Source organism: Sander lucioperca, chromosome 12 (genome assembly GCF_008315115.2).
Source record: "Sander lucioperca isolate FBNREF2018 chromosome 12, SLUC_FBN_1.2, whole genome shotgun sequence".
NCBI lineage: Eukaryota > Metazoa > Chordata > Actinopteri > Perciformes > Percidae > Sander > Sander lucioperca.
In genome coordinates, this window is record NC_050184.1 from 2,489,532 (window position 1) to 2,511,030 (window position 21,499).

Here is a 21,499-nt window from a genome sequence, read left to right on the forward strand (position 1 = left end):
TTTATATAGACCTTAGTGGTCCCCTAATACTGTATCTGAAGTCTCTTTCCCGAAATTCAGCCTTGGTGCAGAATTACAGCCACTAGAGCCAGTCCCACAATGAACTTTCCTTAGGATGTGCCATTTCTGTGTCTGTAGCTTTAAATGCTTTTGAGGAGGAGAGAGGGGGGGGGGCAAGGTGGGGGGGGGGTGGCCTTGACCAACTGCCACTTTGCTCGTTTGAAAGCCATGATGTCTCTCTCTTTCTCTCATGGGTGGGCCAAATTCTCTGGGCGGGCAAAGCAGAGAAAGGGGAGGTAACCTTTCCCGTTATGACTTCATAAAGGGAAGATTCCAGATCGGTCCATCTGAGCTTTCATTTTCTCAAAGGCAGAGCAGGATACCCAGGGCTCGGTTTACACCTATCACCATTTCTAGCCACTGGGGGACCATAGGCAGGCTGGGGGAACTCATATTAATGTTAAAAAACCTCATAAAGTGAAATCTTCATGCCATGGGACCTTTAAAAGAACTGAGAGTTGCAGCAGACCTGCAGTTTTCTGGGAGTTTGTTCCAGATATGTGGAGCATAAAATCTGAACGCTGCGTCTCTCTGTTTACTTCTGACTCAGACGACCTGAGAGGTCTGGGTGGTTCATAATGTAGCAGCAGATCAGATACAAACCATTCAGTGCTTTATCAACCAACAGAAGTATTTCTGAATAGAAGTGTGTGTGTAACCTGTGCGTTAGTGACGCTCATGTGCTTCATGTCTGCTGCTAGCTGGTCGACGTCACTGCAGAGCTGCTGGAACTGCTGCTGGAGGGAAGCCTGCTCCTCCTGCTGCCGGAGCTGCATGTCACTCTCCGACTGATGGCCGGAGAGGATGGGGGGGCTGCTTACTGCTGTCGCCTGCTGGAGACACACACACACACACACACACACACACACACAGAGACAGACAGACACACACACACACAAACACACACAGACAGAGACACACACACACACACAGAGACACACACACACACAGAGACACACACAGAGATAGACACACACACACACTCACACACAGACACAGAGACACACACACACACACACACACACACACACACACACACACACAGAGACACACACACACACACACACACACAGAGAGAAACACAAAGACAGAGACACACACACACACACACAGAGAAACACACAGACAGAGACACACACACACACACACACACACACACAGACAGAGACACACACACACAGAGACACACACACACACAGAGACACACACAGACAGAGACACACACACACACACACACACTCACACACAGACACAGAGACACACACACACACAGACACAGAGAGACACACACACACAGAGAGAAACACAAAGACAGAGACACACACACACACACAGAGAAACACACAGACAGAGACACACACAGAGATAGACACACACACACACAGAGAGAAACACAAAGACAGAGACACACACACACACACACAGACAGAGACAAAGAGAGACACACACACACACACACACACAGACAGAGACACACACACACACACACACAAACACACACACACACACACACTTTAAAACTAGGGCTGTCAAAATGAACACGATAATGACGAGTCGACGCAAATTCCAATTGACGGCACTATTCTTTTTGACGCGCTGTTAACGAACACGCAGTCTGCGATTTGGACCCCGGGCCGCTCCGTAGTTTTGGGAAATCAGGAAGCGATACAGCAGTAACGTTGTGGACGGCGGGAGAATCTGCAAAGTGCTCCGTGATAACGTCCAGAGGATCATCGAACCCACACTTCATCTAAAGAGAGACTTCCCATTCTGAGTCACAAGCTTTATTACTTACATTTTTAACTAAATCCATGAGCATTAAAAAGCAGCTCAAGACCCAAAAAGAAGAAGAAAAGGGTCTTTTGAATGGCGAGTTTCAAAGCCCTTCCTGATGGTTCTCTCCACGAGACTAAAGTTATCTGCATGTACTGTCAACTGAACTGAGGTACCACTGGAGAACGTCCTCACCAATGCTCAACGAAAACCACTTGAGCATTAGAAAGAATATCCCTTTTAAACTAAATATAGATCAGATACAAAATGTGCGATTAATTTGCGATTAAATATTTGAATTGATTGCCTATCTGGACTAATTTGAAACCAAACCGTGTTTGTGTTGTGCTCGCGGCGCGGTCCTCACCTGTGTGAAGGTGAACTTCTGTGTGTGGGTGAAGTGGGTGCCCTTGGTCAGGATGTGGTCGGAGGGGGCGGAGCCTCTGAAGGCCTGCAGCAGCTCCGATAGGTCGGAGGCGGAGCGAGGGCCGCCAAAGGCACTTTCAGGACAGGGCAGGGCCGCCGAACGCAGCTGCTCCTCGATGCGTTTACGCAGCCGGGCCAGTTTCCTGGAGCGATACTCCTGTTCAACAACACAAACACACTAAATTAACATGAGGTGGTTCATAATCAAAAGTTTGTCATAATAACAGCCTATCCTGAACAGGTAAAGAGGATCCAACGTGCCAACAACATGTGGAAAAATCATAGACAGTTAAAGAAATGGACAAAGCCACGCCGTAGACTTCCACGAGAGACCAGTGAAGGATATTAGAAGATCTTTCCCGGTGATGGCTGAGTGTTACTGAGCAGCCTCCAACTGAGCTTGAAGACGTAGATGTGACGTGAGCAACCTGTCTGAAAGTTGGAAGTCTTCTGGTAGCTGTGCCAAGAGAAATCTCAATCATTCCCAATCTAGCAGAGACGGAGAGCGTAGGTATATGTAAGGAGATAACATAGGCACAGGCTAATTATTGATCACTAAAATGATAGTTAACATTAGTAATTAAACTTAAACAGCTAATGGAAGTCCAAACTGCCTGAGAGCTTCTCCTGTACTATACGGTAATTCCTCTACTATGAGACAGTAAGTCTCGTGGTTATGACACAATCGTTAGCCTATTTTTACAAAAACGTCTGCTACGGAGCCATAACGTGAGGTACAAGGTAATGGAGCCTTTTATATAGGGCTGGATGATTAATCGAAAAATAATCGTAACCGAAATTCAGAGCCTATAACCGACGTAATTTTACCAAGTCGGTTATTTCGGTCTTTTAATCCTATTAATATTTCCGCGGCCGCCCACTGTGTGTTAATGTACTTTCCCCTTAAAACATATTACGGCCGCCACGTGTGTAGTCACGTGACTCCGCCCCGTCTAGTCTGCGACCATAGGTGCTTTCCGATCGGATAGTACTTGTACTTTTTAGAGGAAAAGTACACTTCTAAGCAGTTCTAAGAACTACTCTCCCCCAAAATCTTTTTTCCCGTTTGCATTCCCACTGGCCAAGTGGCCATAGGGACTGGTAGGAGGGGTAAGGGAGGGATGTAACCACGGCAACGGTCTTTATAGCATCGTCACTAGACCTTAGCATCACATACAACAACAACAAATGATGCTAATACTTGTGCACTTTTCCTTTATTAAATGCACGTCCATTCTCGTAGTAATTCACGTAATGTTTTGCTCAACACAGACGGGGCTTTATTGTGTGTGTGTGTGTGTGTGTGTGTGTGTGTGTGTGTGTGTGTGTGTGTGTGTGACGGCCGGCGAGCCGCAGGACACGCTTGTGGAGTTTAACTCCGAAAAGACAGTTAACCACAGGTTCCCGTTAATCTTATGATGGACAGTTATTATTTATTTTCTACATTCTTAGGAAACTTTTTTTTTTTTTTTACATTAAAACTTAAATTACTTTTTTATAAGACGTTTTTATTTCATTGTAAAATCTACTGTTGTAGATTTCAGTTCAGTTGTTTGAAATATTTAATAAATAAGCATTAATTGCTATCTGTGTGTCTGTTTCCTTATTTTAGAATCACAAAGATAGGATGATGCACTCTTTCATTAGAAAAAATAACCGCGAACATATTTACAGTATTATTATTACAAAATTTAAAATAATCGTTCAATAATCGTAATCGAGGTAACTTGTTCGATTAATCGTGAAAATCGTCCAGCCCTACTTTCATACATTGTCGTGTTTCTTTAGAAATAAACAACGGACAAATAGAGTCTTTAAACTCTTCAGATGTAAAGTTATTCTCTGTCAAAGTGACGTCAAAATGAATGGAAGTCAATGGGATGCTAACGGGAGGTGATGGCTTGGTAGCATCAAAATGGCGCCATAGGAGGTACGCTTCGCGGAGGCTTGCTTACCCCCTTGGGAAAAACACTGTAACCTTTTGAAAATGTTAACTAATTGCAAAAATAACCAAACGTTCCATCTTTTAATAAAGAATTTAAGTTGTCTGCGAGTGAATTGTTTCTAAAATGCATCTTGAAACCGGATTTCAAACATAAGATCTTTTTCTGTTAAATCTGAAACGCTTCATAAATAAACAAGTTGTAAAAAGTAGTTTTGAAAGTGTGCTGGAAGTAAGAGCTGCAAAGGTTAATCGATCAGTTGTCAACTATACTAATCGGCAACTATTTTAATAATCGATTAATCAGTTTGAGTCATTTTTTATTTCAAAAAAGTAGGGCTGAACGATTTTTGAAAATAATCTAATTGCAATTTTTTTTCCCCAAATATTGCGATTTCGATTCGATTATTTTTTTAAGCCCTTTGTCTTCTGTATTATTCAACAAAGAATAATATAATAATGTATAGTATGAACACACAATTACACACTAGACAGTTAAGTAAAAATATAGTACACACACACACGTAATTTTTTACAGTGCACAGAGAGGAGCTGCCTCCAGCCCCTCCCCCTCGTGAAGTTGCGTGCTGCCGTGTGCACTTGCTCAGAGATGCTATCGTTACGTTAGCATGTTGCTGGTGTTCTTGCCGTGGGATTAACTGTACTAATAAAACTGTTGAAACTCCGCGGCCACGCTGCCGTGAAAGCTCCCCGAACGTCATTTATCAGAGTCTGGTTGTTACCCCTCTCAGTGGCAGCTCCTCCACTCATATCTTTATAACGGAGCTAACCGCTAACCGGAGCTAACCGCTAACCGGAGCTAACCGCTAATCAGAGCTAATCGTTGCCAACCGAGCCTTCAGTTCTGTGTGTCTGTATCCATTAACTGCACGTATGGACTCAAGCCAGAATAAAACCCTTCATTTTATTAAAATGGCTGTAAAAGTTTTAAACTACAACTCAGAGTTGTTTGAATGACAGAAATCAGCTCAAGGTACGGCGTAGCGTTAGCGTGCTAGTTGATGCTTTCTCTACGGAGTGCAGACTGATTGCTCTCGTGAGTCATGTGATCAAATCGCAGCCTTTGCGATTAGGAAATCGCGTTTTAACATATCGCGATATTATCGAAAATGCAATTAATCGTTCAGCCCTACAAAAAAGTCAAACTTGATGATGCCAGCTTGTTAAATGTAAATATTGTTCTAGTTTCTTCTCTCCTCTGTGACCGTAAACTGAATATCTACGAGACATTTGAGGACGTCATCATGGGGCTTTGGGAAACACTGATCCACATTTTTCACCATTTTCTGACATTTCGGAGACCAAACAATTAATCGATTCGTCCAGAAAATAATGCACAGGTTAATTAATCCACAAGGAAACTAATCGTTAGTTGCAGCCCTTGTTACCGTAGGTTTTCTACCTTCATTGTTTTCACAGAACCAACTACGTCACACAGAGACACACTGGAAAAAGAGAATCACACCAAGAGCCAGACATGGAGAGTTTATGACATGCTTTTCTTACTGCATGTCACTTTTTTTTTTTACATTTTGGTAGCTTTTTTCCTAATTTTTGTTGTTTTCTTTCCGACTTTTTTGTGGCTTTCTCAGACATTTGTCACCTTTTTGTAAATTTGTTGCTTTTTCCGACTTTTTTTGTACGCTTTTTGTCACATTTTTGTTGACATGAAGCCCCACAAAAGTCATCAAAAGAGTTCCTTAGGCATAGAATTTAGCAAATCAAGCAAAGCAATGATAATTTTTTCATGTGTTTCGCAGTCTGAATATGAAAACTCTCTGCTTCTGGGGGAATTTCTGAGTCTCAGAGTCGGAAAATCTGCTGAATCTGACTTATTTTATTTCTTTGTTCCAACTTGGTGGGTGGTGATGGCGCAGTGGATATAACACATGCCTTTGGTGTGGGAGATCCAGGTTCAATTCCCACTGTGATACATCAGCCAATGTGTCCCTGAGCAAGACACTTAATCCCTAGTTGCTCCAGAGGCATGCGGCCTCTGACATATATAGCAATTGTAAGTCGCTTAAATAAAAGCGTCAGCTAGATGACATGTAATGTAACTTCCAAGTGACCTATAGCCTACGTTAGTCATGAATAAATTATGTTAAAACATGTATGAATAACTAATTATTGACAAAAGGCAAAAGAGCTGTGTGCGTGCGCACATTTGAATAATGTCGGGCTGTAAACAGGTTCGGGCTTTTAAAAAGCTGTCATTCTGTCGGGCTCGGCCCTCGTCAGGCCGAACTTTTAAGGCCTGATTACAGCTCTAATTCTGTGCATTAATGAATCCCTGCCGTACAACTGAATGACATTAGCTGACTGTGGTCTCATATGTCCCTGATCACAGGTCCATTTATAACAAAATAGTGGCAATTCTAGTCTTTCCTAACCATGGACTGTTGATAGCTAAAGTTAGCATAGTCATAATTACGGACATTACCTGATAAATCCAGTCTTGTGCCGATGCTCTGACAAGCAGAAGCCCCGCTGTCTACGTCCTAATAACTGTTTATTTTAGGGAACTCACAAACAAACAATAATCCGTCTCTCGTTCACCGATTTGCACGTCGCTCGCGTAGGGAGAAGTTCAACACAGTTCAACTCTTGCAGCGAGTGGGCGTGCGACGAGCACGAATGTGACAGTTTCACGGGACTGCACCCGCTTGTTGAGTCACCTGTCAGACTGCCCCCGCCTTCCTACCTGCACGCTCGCCTCTCATTGAAAATGAATTACGAGGTGCGACAATCGCTCCCCGTGTGAAGAGGCCTTAACACTGCAGTATAAAAAAATTCCGACAACACCTTAAAAACAAGGCACACCATAGTGTTTAAGGCTGCGACTAACAAATGTTTTCATTGTCGATCGGTCGTTTGGTGTGTGGTGGTGATGTTGAAGGGAGTGTGAGGATTTGCCTGTGGTGTGAGGCGAGACAGAAGTCCCTGCGTGTTCCACTCGTTGTCCCACTCCTGAGCAGCGCTCAGCTCAGCCGTGTGCTGCTCCAGGATGGACGCCACCACAGAGGCCTGATGGGAAGGCTGGGCGGTCACAGGAGGAAGAACGTCTCGCTGGTAGTCCTCCAGCTCTGAAATTACAGGACATACACACACAGAATTCAAATTCCTTCCTTTCTTTCTTCACACAGTGATTCCCCCAAAAACCAGACTGAACCAGAGACGGTTTACAACCGAGACAGCCCAACTCAGAGTAACTTCCTGTCCGTGTGTCCCGTGGGTTTGTCCACTGCCACGCCTCTTTACGAGACTAGCAGGACATCCTGAGTGGATTGATTCCAACGGGAACATGTTGAAGTGAACGTGAACACAGATTATGAGCGATTCTTTCGCCCCGTAGTCACCAAAGTAAATATTGGAGCCGTTCTTCACAAGCCACATATCTCCAGAACAGTCTGACACTAAAATGGCATTTTTCAGACGGACACATCAGGAGAAAATTAACTTAGTTTGAGACCTGTTTCTGTCTTAGGACCGAACTCTCGCGAGATCAAGTGTGGACCGTTTCTTACTATCACTAGTATAGAGGATCTTTGGTTGAACTAATCAGAGCACAGAAAGTTTAAAGTGCCCATATTATGAAAAAAAATCACTTTTTCTGGGATTTGGGGAGTTATTTTGTGTCTCTGGTGCTTCGACACACATACAAACTTGGAAGAAAAATCCATCCATGCTGTTTAGAGTGAGAGACGTTTCTGAATGTGTCCTGCCTTCAGTCTCTGGGTGAGCTGGTCAAAATCTGCACGGCTTTCTACGTCACTAGCCGAGACGAGGTGGCTAACCGTAGCATGCTAGCGCTAGCATGCTAGCTCGTTCTGAATGGCAAAACACTGCTACAACACGCACTAGTTCACCATAATCTACAAAATAACTACTTCCATGTCCCTGTTCTGCAGGTATTCCACACAAAGTTGGAAGTGCGCCCTCGTTTAGAAGAAGTCTCCCGGCTAATCCTGCCTTGTACTGCTGAAGTTGGAGAAACAGCTAGCTAGCTCATGTAACCCTTACCTAGCTACTGAGCATGTGATCTTACCTAGCTATTGAGCATGTGGTCTTACCTAGCTACTGAGCATGTGATCTTACCTAGCTACCGAGCATGTGGTCTTACCTAGCTACTGAGCATGTGCGACTGCCAACAAAGATGTTACAGCAGTGAGAGGTCTCACTGTGTAGCTAAAACAGAGACCTGAACACAGGGTGAAAAGAGGAGCTGCAGCAATGTGCAGTGCAACAAAAATATGGTGTTTTTGAAAAATTAAACCATGTAAACCTATTCTGATATAACCTCTCCTTGATTTCACGTTGTACGTGTTGTTACATTTTCTGAGAGGTGCACGGCAGGCTACGGCGTAGGGTCCGGCGTAGGTCCGTGTCTCCACGTACCTACATACGTAACCACGGCGTAGCTTTTACGCAGAAGTATAAATCACGCTTTAATTGTTTTCAGCTGCTTTTTAATCTTTTATGTAAAGCCCTTTCAATTGCCTTGTTGCTGAAATGTGCCATATAAATAAGGCTGCCTTGCCCACCTTTCAGCTGCTTCTTTCCTGGACCTTTAGTGCAGTGTGGTAAACTGAGAGGCTGGACGTGGAAGTTGTGCTGTGCTCCTGGACTCTGAACAGGAAGGAAAAAAAAGGACTTATTAGAAACCGACAGACTCTCTTCTGGGAAGGTTACATAAATAAATCCATACATAACTCCATCCTTGGATTACTACCAACATATTTATCCATTTACACATAACACAAGCATTGCAGTCACAGCCTATGCTCCCAGGCCTTCATCACTTTCAACGTCCCGCCAGTCCGTACAGAGCTTTTAATAGGGTAGAAAGGATATAAAGGGGTAGGAGTACATAAGTTTTACTTCTTCCTACTCCTTTTTGCATGTGTAAATATATGTACTGGAAATTATGGAGTTTTATTTTGTTGTTTAACTTTTTTTTATTAGCATATGTTCAAAATAAAAGATATCAATCAAGCTTTCTGAAAACTTGTCACCATAACTGGAAACGATGTGCAAGTGCAGCACAAGTCCAATCGGCCACATGGTGGCGCTGAAATGAATACCCCCAAAAAGTAATTTTGGAAGGGCACGCCTATTCAAATGTAAATAAAATCTAACTTGCATCACAGCTTTCCTTTTCCTTTCTGCTCCGTAGTTTGGGAAATGAGGAAGCGGTGTAGCAGTAACGCTGTGGTTGGTTCGCAGAACCAAACCTCCTTGAGCAGAAATGGAGAAAGAAAAAGGACCATTTGAACGGCAAGTTGAGTTACAAAGCCCTTCCAGATGGTTCTCTCCACAAGACTAAAGTTATCTGCATGTGCAGAGTTACCACCGCAGTACGTCCAATCTCAAATACCACTTGAGCATTAAAAACTTGAAAAGAATATCCCTTTTAAAGTACATATAGAACAGATACAAAATGTGCTATTCATTTGCGATTAATCGCAAGTTAACTGTGGACAGTCACGCGTTTAATCACGATTAAATATTTGAATGGATTGCCTATTTGCAAAATTACATTTCTGACTTAGAAATCACATTTTTCCCATCAGTTTGGTGTGGCAGGTGACTATTAACAGAAACAGGTTCTTGAAGGAAGCCTTACAGATTTAATAAACAAAAGTTTGGAAATGGATCAGGCATTATGTAGCCAGTCTGAAAATCTAAAAATGCCTGAATCAGCCAGTCACGGGATCTCCACCCCCCTCCCATTTATTAAAGCTTTTTCAGATGTCAAAATGCAACTTTAAAGAGTTTACTTGTGTTTCACCGTGCAGTGGCAGTCTGCAGTTTGGAGGCAGCCAGGGCACAGCCAGCTGGGCTCTGATCGCAGCAGCGATGGCTTTCTGGAGCACCACCGATTTACCTACAGGAAGAGATGACAGCTTTGCATGACTCAGCAATAAGAGGGAAGTCATAACAAAAGGCCTTGTCATGCCAACAATGCCCTTATCTTAAGAAACCGTAGAGCAGACAACAGCGGTTCCGTGTTTCCTTTTAGACCTCCGGACGTGCAACAATGCTGTTTTCTGGCATAGATTCTGATTGCTGATTTCTTATATCAGGGTTTCTGCAGGTTTTAACAAGTCAAATTTAAGACTTTTTAAGACCTTTATGAATGACGATGACGATGATCACGACATTAAAGTACAACGAAATGCAGAGTCACAAACGTACTTGCAAAGTAAATAAATTAGGGCTGTCAAACGATTACATTTTCTTAATCGCGATTAATCGTTGAATTTCTGTAGTTAATCGTGATTAATCGCATGTTTTATCACATGATTAAAATTCTATTATTTTGCATTTCAGAACTGTTTTTAAGTCCATATTAACAATGGAAAGCCATTCTTACCAGTGGATCTTGATTGGGAATCAAATGAATGCAAAGAAAGTGACTTTATGAACTTGATTTTAAGATTTGTATTTGTTTATTATATATTTAATCTAGTCACACATTTGAATTTAACAACAACTTTGAATGCACCACAAGATACACTGGTAAGAGCTAATGAGGTTTAACCATGTATCAGCTAATTTAAATAGCTCACGTTACTGTATTGTGTCAACAGTTAACTTCATTTAATATTGGATGTGGAGTTTTCTTTTGCAGGTTGCAAATGTTCCACCAAAACAAGTTCCTTCCTGAGACTATTTAGCAGAGCCACCGTCGCTGCGTCCGGAGCTTAACGCCGCCCAAGACGGTTGTGATTGGTTGAACCCTCTGAGGACGAAAGACACACCGGCGCGTCCAAACAATGTTTGACAAAACTCCTCCTCAAAAGGCGATATTACAAAATTTAATTAAAGACATTCTTCCACTATTTTTATCCTATATGAACACTACTTTGTGAAGACTTTGGTAAACTCATTTCAAGTACCGAAACAATTCGTACATCACATCATAAGTTAAGGTTTTGAGGAAGATTTGAGGAATTTCAAAAAGCCAACATCAACGTTTAAACTTTAGAGCCAAATGATCTCTTTACACATTGCTCTGGGCGTCACTATACGGAAAGCTGAGCTTGATATGACACACACGGGGATCAGTTATATGCAAATACCTTTAAAAAGGTAAATAGAGATAGGAGACAGAGCTGGCTAAGCGAGACTATGGCACAAATAATGTAACAATACACGTACAATATTTCATTCTTTCTAGGAGAGGCGATACGAAACCACGTGGAGGACATAGACGGAGTGGCGCTCTCTGTACCTGTCGGCTGGTCTGAGGCCTCGGCGCTTTCTCTGGGCAACTTCTCCACCAGGAACATGAGCAGGGAGCGGATCTCGGGCTCATTGCTGTACAGGAAGGTCTGGTAGCCTATCTCTCCTTTATAACCGATGTCCTGGAAACCAACAGTGTGACATATTAGAAATACTGCTGGGGAGGTACAGGCAGGGATTCAACTGAGCTGATAATCTTACAGGAACAACTGAAATGTTGTGCATTGTTCAGGGGTTACTTGGCTGGAAAAATATGTTGTTTTTTTCGTCATCGCGATATCAACTGGCATCAAAGTCAAAGTCAAAGTCTCTTTATTAGTCTCCCTAAGGAGAAATTCGCCTTGGACAGAGAGAACTTGCCTTGCAAGAGTAACAACATAGACACACATCACAGGGTTAAAAAAGAAGTTAGAGAAACAAATGAACATGAAACATCTAGGCTACTCAAATAGCTGTGCAAATTACAAGTTACCATATTATAAAAACTGCTAGTAAATATCCTTACAATCCATTGTAAAAAAAAAAAATAAAATAAAAAAGATGCAGTAATTCCTTCATTCATTCATATCCATACATACCTTTCAGTCACCAATATATATTAATAAAAATTCATGGTCATATGTTCATCGCTGCTCATTTATGAGTGTAACTGCGAGGGGAACAAATGAGTGCTTATACCTGTTATATTTGCAGAAAGGAACCCTGTACCTCTTTCCTGAGTTGGCATAAGTTGCGACACATCGCGAAAGACACTCAGAGATTTTTTGAGTTGGTTGAAGTAAATATCAGCAGAAAAGAGCCCTTTAAAATGTAACTATCATTCTTTTTTTTTAATGGTGCCTTCTTTATTATGACTATTATTGCCACCATTCACCACTCCCCCAACTGGTGCCGTCAGACACCGCCTACCAATAGTCTGGGTCTGTCCGAGGTTTCTTCCTAACAAAAAAGGGAGTTTTTCCTCGCCACTGTCGCTATAGCTACTGCTAATGCTTGCTCTTGAGGCAACCACTGTAATAGTTGGGGCTTCGTAAACTACAGAGTTTGGTCTAGACCTACTCTATCTGTAAAGTGTCTCGAGATAACTCTTGTTATGATTTGATACTATAAATAAAATTGAATTGAATTTAATAGTTCATTCAATGTTCAATAAAATATTGTTGGAAATGATTTCCTTTCATTTGTTTTAAATTCAACAAGCAGTTTGTTGTATTTTAGCAGAATACTGAAAGCAGCAGAACTGAGAACACTTTAATATCTCTATTTATCGCAAGTTATATCGTTATCGCGGTATTCAACAACGTTATTATCGTATATTTTTCTCATATTGTGCTGCCCCAGTGCTGCAGTCTTGATTATTGTTGTGGATATACTACAATAAACGTTGTTCTGCAGCGTTTGTTCAGTTTGTTGTCACATTACTCGACCCGTATTTGCGAAAACAAACCGTGAAAGTGAAAGTTCTGTCACAAAACTATGTTGGTATGTATAATTGCACATTTTTAAGTGGATATACGGAAATTCTGGAGCTTTTTTAGTTGGTATACGGCGTATACCTGCATATCACTGAGGCTACATTTACCTTCCTCCGTGTGGGTTTAAAAATTAATATCTGTTGCTAAGTTACACCCCTCATTCCCCCTGCTCTGGCGTTTCCCCCTCTCATTCCCCCTGCTCTGGTGTTTCTCCCTCTCATTCCCCCTGCTCTGGTGTTTCCCCCTCTCATTCCCCCTGCTCTGGCATTTCCCCCTCTCATTCCCCCTGCTCTGGTGTTTCCCCCTCTCATTCCCCCTGCTCTGGTGTTTCTCCCTCTCATTCCCCCTGCTCTGGCGTTTCCCCCTCTCATTCCCCCTGCTCTGGCGTTTCCCCACTCTCATTCCCCCTGCTCTGGCGTTTCCTCCTCTCATTCCCCCTGCTCTGGTGTTTCCCCCTCTCATTCCCCCTGCTCTGGCGTTTCCCCCTCTCATTCCCCCTGCTCTGTTGTTTCCCCCTCTAATTCCCACTGCTCTGGTGTTTCCCCCTCTCATTCCCCCTGCTCTGGCGTTTCCCCCTCTAATTCCCACTGCTCTGGTGTTCCCCTCTCTCATTCCCCCTGCTCTGGTGTTTCCCCCTCTCATTCCCCCTGCTCTGGTGTTTCCCCCCTCTCATCCCCCCTGCTCTGGCGTTTCCCCGTCTCATTCCCCCTGCTCTGGCGTTTCCTCCTCTCATTCCCCCTGCTCTGGCGTTTCCTCCTCTCATTCCCCCTGCTCTGGTGTTTCCGAGCCCCTAAACCGGAGACATTAGGAAACTCTTCTGACCCGTTTTGGTTGGTAATCTGCGGGGTTGTGTTTCAGTCTCAACGGCCTCAAACGGAGACCTTTGGAGACACCGACACTGACGCCAACGTTTCTCCGTCTGATTGGGTCTTATTGGTCACGACGTCTCGTTCTCTGAGACAAAGCTACAAACATTACCATGGCAACTACCAGCAACGGAGTATACATGTTTGGGGCGTGTTAGTTTAAACGGAGATTAGTTCTTCTACTGGAGCTAAAAACACAGAGTTCGCTTTTGGCTCAAAACTCTGCTTAGAAACCAAAACGTAGCAATGTAAATGTAGCCGTAGACTACACCATTAGTCATACAGCCCCAACCGCTGGTCTAATGTCTTACCTGACAGGCCTGTGCCAGGCTCATGCCCACTCTGAAGCGGGCGGACATGCCAGGAGGGAGGAAGGTGGGCAGCGCGCTGCCCAGGCCTGGATCGATCACCCGGATACATCGGACCACCGCCTCCACTATGAGCTCACTGGTGAACTGTTTGATGCTGCCAGTCTCCTCACTCACCTCTCTGTGGGTCACATATTACACACAACTAACGTTCACACTTTAGCCATACACATCCGTGGCTGTACTGACCTGGACACTTTCAAAACGCATCTCTTTATGTCTATGTTACTGTTATGCTACGTGTCTATTTGTTGAATGTATAGAGTTAACACCTACCGAAGTCAAATTCCATGTGTATGTAATAATATACTTGGCTAATACAACTGATTCTGATTCTTTAGAAGAGCCTTCACCCTGTAATAACACCACACTTAACCTACTGTTAGCTGCTGCTTTTATCGTTTTTAATAGGATTGTTTTGGAATTTTGTGTTGTTTTAGTCGTAAAATAAAATTGTCCTCACCATGGTTTCAATGTAAAGTGTCTTTCAAGATGCAATACTTTATTGCCATGCAACTAAGTTGCTAGGAATTTGGGGCAGTGTGCTCATTACACAAAAAAACAAAGCATTCATAGCTGGACAGTCCATAGCCGTTAAAAACACATGTAGAGACAGATAGACACAACCCCCCCACAAATGCATACCATAGAAGAAAGTAAAGTGGCAGTGCTGAAGGGCACCCTACAAGTCAGTGCAGTCAATAGTTAGTAGGGATATATCAGGGATATATCAGGTTTTTTTGCCCTCAAGTCCGAGTCATTTGATTTTGAGTATCTACCGATACCGAGTCCCGATCCGATACTTCTATAATATATAAAAAAAAGAATAAAGAAGAGCGAAAAAACAGATCCAGGATGTTCCTTATTTTTTATTTAATTCACCTTATTTTAACATTCAACAACTCTGTTAACAAACAGAGCACTTCTGTTACATATCTCACAGTTTGCTACGGCAATGTTGTTGTCATCAACTTTATAATACCTCCAGACCGCAGACATACTCGCGCTTTCCGCTTCAAGCTGCTTCCGTGTTCTACTTTGCCGGTGTTGCACCGAAATCTGTGACCCGTCGTGATCTGTGTCCCTCCTGTTAAAAGCGTAGCGCCCCCTTCCGTGGTTAAGGTTAGGGACAGGGGTTTGGTTCAGGTTGAGGTAGGGGGACACCGATCTCGATGGGTCACAGATTTCGGTGTAACACCGGCACTTAACCAATAGCGTCTCTGCAACAAAGTGATGTCATGCCGCACGCGTTGCTGTTTCTGTGTGGAGTCAAAAGGGTCTAACTCTGTGCCACCGCATAACTATAGATGTGTTAAAAAATAATGAGAATATATATACATATATATCCGAGTCCTGATCGGGAGGTAACGTCCGATTCCGATCGAGTCTGAAACCATGTGATCGGGCCCGATTTCCGATCACGTGATCGGATCTGGACATCCCTAATAGTTATAAAGTGTCAGTGCATCTTTGAGTACTTTGAAAAGCACTATATAAAATAAAATATATTATTATTATTATTATTATTATTATTAAGTTAAATCTGGCTCAGCTCACAACCTTTGCCTTCAAATCATCAGTGGTGGAAGAAGTATTCAGATCCTTTACTTAAGTAAAAGTACTAATACCACACTGTTAAAATACTGTGTTACAAGTAACAGTGCTGCTTTGAATATGTTGCTTAAGTAAAAGTATGTAAGTATCATCAGGAAAATCTACTTAAAGGATTAAAAGTAAAAGTACTCAATGCAGAAAAATCCTTCCATTTTAGAAACTGGAAACGATCCAAACAGTTGTGTGTTTAAAGGTCTAATCAGCTGGACGGTGACTTGTTGTTTAATTTATAATAAAATACATTTTATAAGCTACATGTGTTTTGTGTGCAAAAATCTTAATGTGTAAAGTAACTAAAGCTGTAACAGATGAATGTAGTGGAGTAACTAAAGTAACTAGTAACTAAAGCTGTAACAGATGAATGTAGTGGAGTAACTAAAGTAACTAGTAACTCAAGCTGTTACAGATGAATGTAGTGGAGTAACTAAAGTAACTAAAGCTGTAACAGATGAATGTAGTGGAGTAACTAAAGTAACTAGTAACTAAAGCTGTAACAGATGAATGTAGTGGAGTAACTAAAGTAACTAGTAACTAAAGCTGTAACAGATGAATGTAGTGGAGTAACTAAAGTAACTAGTAACTAAAGCTGTAACAGATGAATGTAGTGGAGTAACTAAAGTAACTAGTAACTAAAGCTGTAACAGATGAATGTAGTGGAGTAACTAAAGTAACTAGTAACTCAAGCTGTTACAGATGAATGTAGTGGAGTAACTAAAGTAACTAAAGCTGTAACAGATGAATGTAGTGGAGTAACTAAAGTAACTAGTAACTAAAGCTGTAACAGATGAATGTAGTGGAGTAACTAAAGTAACTAGTAACTAAAGCTGTAACAGATGAATGTAGTGGAGTAAGAAGTCCAATATTTCTCTCTGAAATGTAGCGGAGTAGAAGTAGGAAGTGGCATGAAAAGAAAAGACTACAAGTAAAGTACAAGTACCTCAAATGTGTACCTATGTTCAGTACTTGAGTTACAGTCCACCACTGGCAATAACCAACGTCTGTGATCATGTGATGGGCTGACTTAGCTTATAGTTCCCTAACATTACATGAATGATTTCTGTCTGACAGCAAACTCAACGTTAGTCAGCTAACATGTAATTTCAACAACACTTAGTACACGACTGTGAATTCATAAAACCGCTGTTTGCTGATACTTACGTGCCGACTTGTTTGAGGGCGTGAATCAAAATGTTGTCAACTTCTTCCATCGCTGAAGTTTTTTCTGTAACGTTAGCTAGCTAACAGACAGGACTATAGCAGAGCATGTGATGCTAGCCGGGTTATTTATTAACATTAAGTTAGCTAGTAACCGTATGGGATTCCCATGTATGAAAACAGGCTGGTGAACTAGCTTCCATCTTCTGTAGGCTAACTTACAAACGTTAGCTACTTTTTAATTAGCAAGGCTGCTCCACTTCCCTGACAAAATACATTTTACGTTATTCTCCGCCGATTTGAAGAGCCTTGATACAAATAAGCTTTTGTGACACAATGAAAGATTAGCATGTCCTACAAACTGAACCTGGTCGGGTCTCTCTGCTACAAACGTAACAAATCTGACATTTGTGTGTCTTGTTCAGTGTGGAAATGAAGTAATAACGGAATTGAGCAGCGGCATTCTGGGAGGTGGAGTTTCGTATTGATTTACTGTCGTCTGAACAAGTGAGGACCGCGCAATCTAGAAATACACTTCCCAGCATGCTCCAAAAAGGGAATCTCATGACCGGAAGCGAATTTGCGTTTCCTAGGATGGAGAAGGAATGTCACGCCCTGTTCTTCCTCTGATTGGCTAGTGCTCGTTGCCTTTGTTGCTTTGATTGGTTAGGTTTAGGCACGATGACTGTGGTTGGTTATGGTTAGGGTTAAAATACCAGGGCACATAGTATTTTTACAATACAAAAAAATAACCCACTAATTCATCCAACTCTCGCTAATTCATTCAACTGGGGAGCTCTGCCACTGCCTGACAGTACATTGCATCGACAGACAGAAAAGTAACCAACTTGTTTCCAGGGTGACCGGTGGGGCGAGAAGGCAGAGAGAAAATCTGTGACCTGTCGGCAACTTACCGGTGGCTGTGCAGCCTCTTCGTAAACTGACGGCGGCATCACGGTGGCTCGTCGGCGGCCTCTCTGGCAGCAGACAGTGGCCTCTGCCCGGTTTGTTCGGGGGCTGACTTGGCCGGTTGGGAGCTAACGGCAACCTCCTCGGAAACTGCTGCAGTCTTAAGGCCCTGACACACCAACCCGAAAATCGGCCTTCGGACAGTCTGGCGAGGTCGTGACTCGAGTCTGTTTGGTGTGTTCCGTGCCGTCGTCAGTCGGAGGAGCCGTCGGCCTTCATTTTTCCTGATTTGACATGTTGAATCAGGGGGCGGGCAGTCGGACTCAATGGCCAATCTGATTGGTGAAGCGCAAGGCCTTGACTAGCGAATCAGTGCACTTATGTTACAACACTTACCGGAAATGACGAGCGGGATCAGCGTGACGAACGCCTCTCAAAATCTGACGAAAACCTTTCTAACTGATTTGCACAATTCAGAAAATGTCAGGATTCAATATCGATTTTTAGGCTCAAGATTCGATTCAAAATTGAGTTTCGATTAAAAAACGATTCTCAATTTAAAAAACGTTTCACAGTAGGTAACTGTAGTTAATTTTCCCATGTGATTGCAGTAGACATACTAATAAAATAAAAATAAATCAATTTTGAATCGGTAGAGCTTGAATCGCGATACGAATGTGAATAGATTTTTTTGCACACCCCTACAAGCTGACTTTTGTCGATCAAAATAACAGACAGATTCAGAAACTGCACGGCCTATTTCTAGCTTAAAATGTTATGAAATTCAGGAGCAGACAGACCCACGTGACGCGTTCGTCATTTCCGGTTTTCACTTCGTTGGGCGACAATGCAGATTAGCACCGCCTACTTTTATGGACACGTATTATGTCTCGCGCACGCACACAACGTACGCTGAAGTCGGCGTTGCTTCGGTGCGTTCCGAGGCACTTTTTGGACTGACGGGAGCCAAATGATGCCTTTTCTGCCGACGGTCGGCCATCGGGTTGGTGTGTCAGAGCCTTTACCAGGAAGTATCGATAAGAGCCTGACTCGGGGGCTGGCATAGCCAGGCGCAGGGAGGTGCAGACCCAGGCTAACAAGAGCTAGCCGCGTGTCGATATGGATGGATGCCTTGCTGGCTAGCTGTGTGGCTCTACCTGGGTAGGCCTAAGGTTGCCGCTTGTCACTTTCTCCTCACAAGGGGTGTCGGACTGGGGGGAAAAAGGGGACTGAGTACCCAGGGCCATCATGTGAGGAGGGCCCAAAAAGATGCTAGAATGAATGGGGTGCAGGGAGGGGCCCATAAAGAATGCCTTTCTACAGGGCCCAGGATTTTGTGCTATGCCCCTGCTCCTCACCCGCTAATCCATCCAACTGGGTGGCTGTGCCACTGCCTGACAGTACATTGCATCGGTACGTGCAAGCCACTCTGGAAAAAGGTCCTTTCTCTGACTTTTTGACTTCCTCTGTTCTCTGTTGAACCATGGATACCTTCAAACTATTTTGCATTTTCTCTGCACTTCTCTTATCGGTATCACTTTACATTACGGCCCAGTAATAAGATGGTAATAGTGGGGTAACAGCGTGATAATAAAGAGGTAATATATAGGTAATAACATGTAATTACTAAAGTAATAACTGGGTAATACATCACAGTAATAAGATGTAATACTGGGGTAATAAGGTGATAAGAAGGTGACAGATGTAATAACATGCAATTACCAATGTAATAAGTAGGAAAGGGTTCAATGATAACCAAATGTGTATCTGGGTAATGGTAATATAGTTATAATAATACTGTAATAACATGGCAATAATGGGGTAATATATGTTAATGTGCGCGTGCCGCGGTCAAAGTTCAACATGGTTCAACTTTGACCGCGGCACGCACAAGAGCGGTCGCAGTGCGCTGTGATGTGCATTCAAGTGTCTGAAAAAAACAACAACAAAAACACAGAATACACGTGGATCCACAAACGGAAGATGGACGAGAGGTTGATTTTGGTCGTCAGCGATCTCCCAGAGCTGTATCGGCTACGACACAAGTTCGAGGTCGTACAGAGACCTCGGATGCAAAACTATGCTGTTTTTCCATAATAGGCATGTCAGCTCTGTAGGTTATTGTAGCCTGTCACTGCCTGATGTGAGTCGAGTGCAGCTGTGAGTCGCGCATGCGTCACTTTGCGACAAGTAGCCTACAAGATGCTAACGGCTTTTTGAGCTAACGCACAGTCTATGAGCTAACATTAGCAATCAAACTATCATAGATAGCTAAAACGTTTTTGAAATGACTGCTAGCTAAAAGTTAGCAATCAAACACAACAAAGGCTGTCACTTGAATGGCATTTTGAGCTAACGTTAGCGACCAAACAGTCATAGATAGCTACAACGTTTTTGAAATGATTACCATCTTCTGTTATTGTATGTAAAGAGAAACGTTTATTATTTTATAGATTTCACAAATTTCAGTATGACCTAAATCTGAGCATGCGCGACTCACATCTGCACTCGACTCACATCAGGCAGTGACATAGCCTCTTAATTTAAATAATGCAGGTTGGTTTTAGCTATGTGAAATCAACATGGACATGTCTCCATTGAAATACAATCCTATGTTACATTTTTTCGTTACTTTGGTGCATTTGTCAAATCATAATTTGCATTTGCACAACAGTGAGTGCATTTCTGCAAACAACTGGTGTAAACTACACCGCATAGTGACTGACCTGAAAAATCATATATCTTGCTGGAAATCTTTTGTTTGTGTCCAAAGCAAGTATTTATACCAATGAATCAAACTGACAAGTCCTTACGCCATTGTTTATACCAAGATAGTGAAACTGCTTTGTGTTGTTGTCCATATTTAACAGTTCACTCTGTAAGTATAGTCTAATGAACAATGCACATGAAAGGGAGCACTATTCCCTATGTCACAAAGTTACACATTATTGTCATCTCTGATCTGAGAAATGCGCCAAAGCAACTGAGAAGAACTGTAGCCTACTGCTGTGAGCTGCGAAAACCAAATACCAAGTTGATTATACAGCTCCATACAGGTATTTGAAGGATTGTTTATATGATGAAAAATATGTTTGGACTGATTGACACAAGTCATGTTCATTTTTGTTGAAGTTCACATATAGGTAGTTAGGTATATGGCCTTTACACAAAATAACTACCCATTTCCAAGTGTGTAAGCTCCAGTTTTGGAGGAGTTAAGTGCACATATGCATTAAACAAAGTGTTTTCCAGAGAATGAATGATGAATGTATGAATGCAGGCTCATATCTTAGCTTTATTATACCCAACTGCAATGACTGCAGACCTCTTACTTATGTATGTAAACATACAATGACACATAGTGTTGAAATGCAACATTTTATTTAGAAATGAAAATAATCCACACATCTTCATCTATTTAGAGTAGGAGTGTAAGAAAAGGTGGAAGAACCTAAGGGACAGGTAGATAAAGGAGAGGAGGCAACAGAGAGACAAAAACGCGGTGCAGGGGCAGACCAAAAAAGTACTTGGAAGTACTTTTCCATACTGTCTTTTCTGGAGCCACACATCAGGGAGAGACAAATAGCCAGACGCTCCGTTGTAGAAATGGGCTTTCAGATCCATCACATCGCATCGCATCGC

The 21,499-nt window shown here is 42.6% G+C and overlaps 1 protein-coding gene across 3 annotated transcripts in view; it reads right to left on the bottom strand.

Moving 5' to 3' along the window:
* The window catches only part of ccdc22 (coiled-coil domain containing 22), a 30,471-nt gene extending 13,056 nt beyond the window's left edge, over positions 1–17,415 (bottom strand). Inside the window, exons 1-8 of one of the 3 annotated variants that reach the window (XM_036008524.1) lie at positions 16,952–17,415; positions 14,123–14,300; positions 11,460–11,592; positions 10,003–10,109; positions 8,758–8,851; positions 7,139–7,308; positions 2,201–2,416; positions 720–890 (exon numbers count right to left, since the gene is read on the bottom strand). In XM_036008524.1, the coding sequence (XP_035864417.1) occupies positions 720–890; positions 2,201–2,416; positions 7,139–7,308; positions 8,758–8,851; positions 10,003–10,109; positions 11,460–11,592; positions 14,123–14,300; positions 16,952–17,001 (1,119 nt within the window). In that variant the 5' untranslated portion in view covers positions 17,002–17,415. Of the gene's footprint in view, positions 1–719; positions 894–2,200; positions 2,417–7,138; positions 7,309–8,757; positions 8,852–10,002; positions 10,110–11,459; positions 11,593–14,122; positions 14,301–16,951 lie in introns of all 3 variants that reach the window. The other 2 variants (XM_036008523.1, XM_036008525.1) reach the window with 2 other exon arrangements.
* Between the last annotated feature and the right edge of the window lie 4,084 nt (positions 17,416–21,499).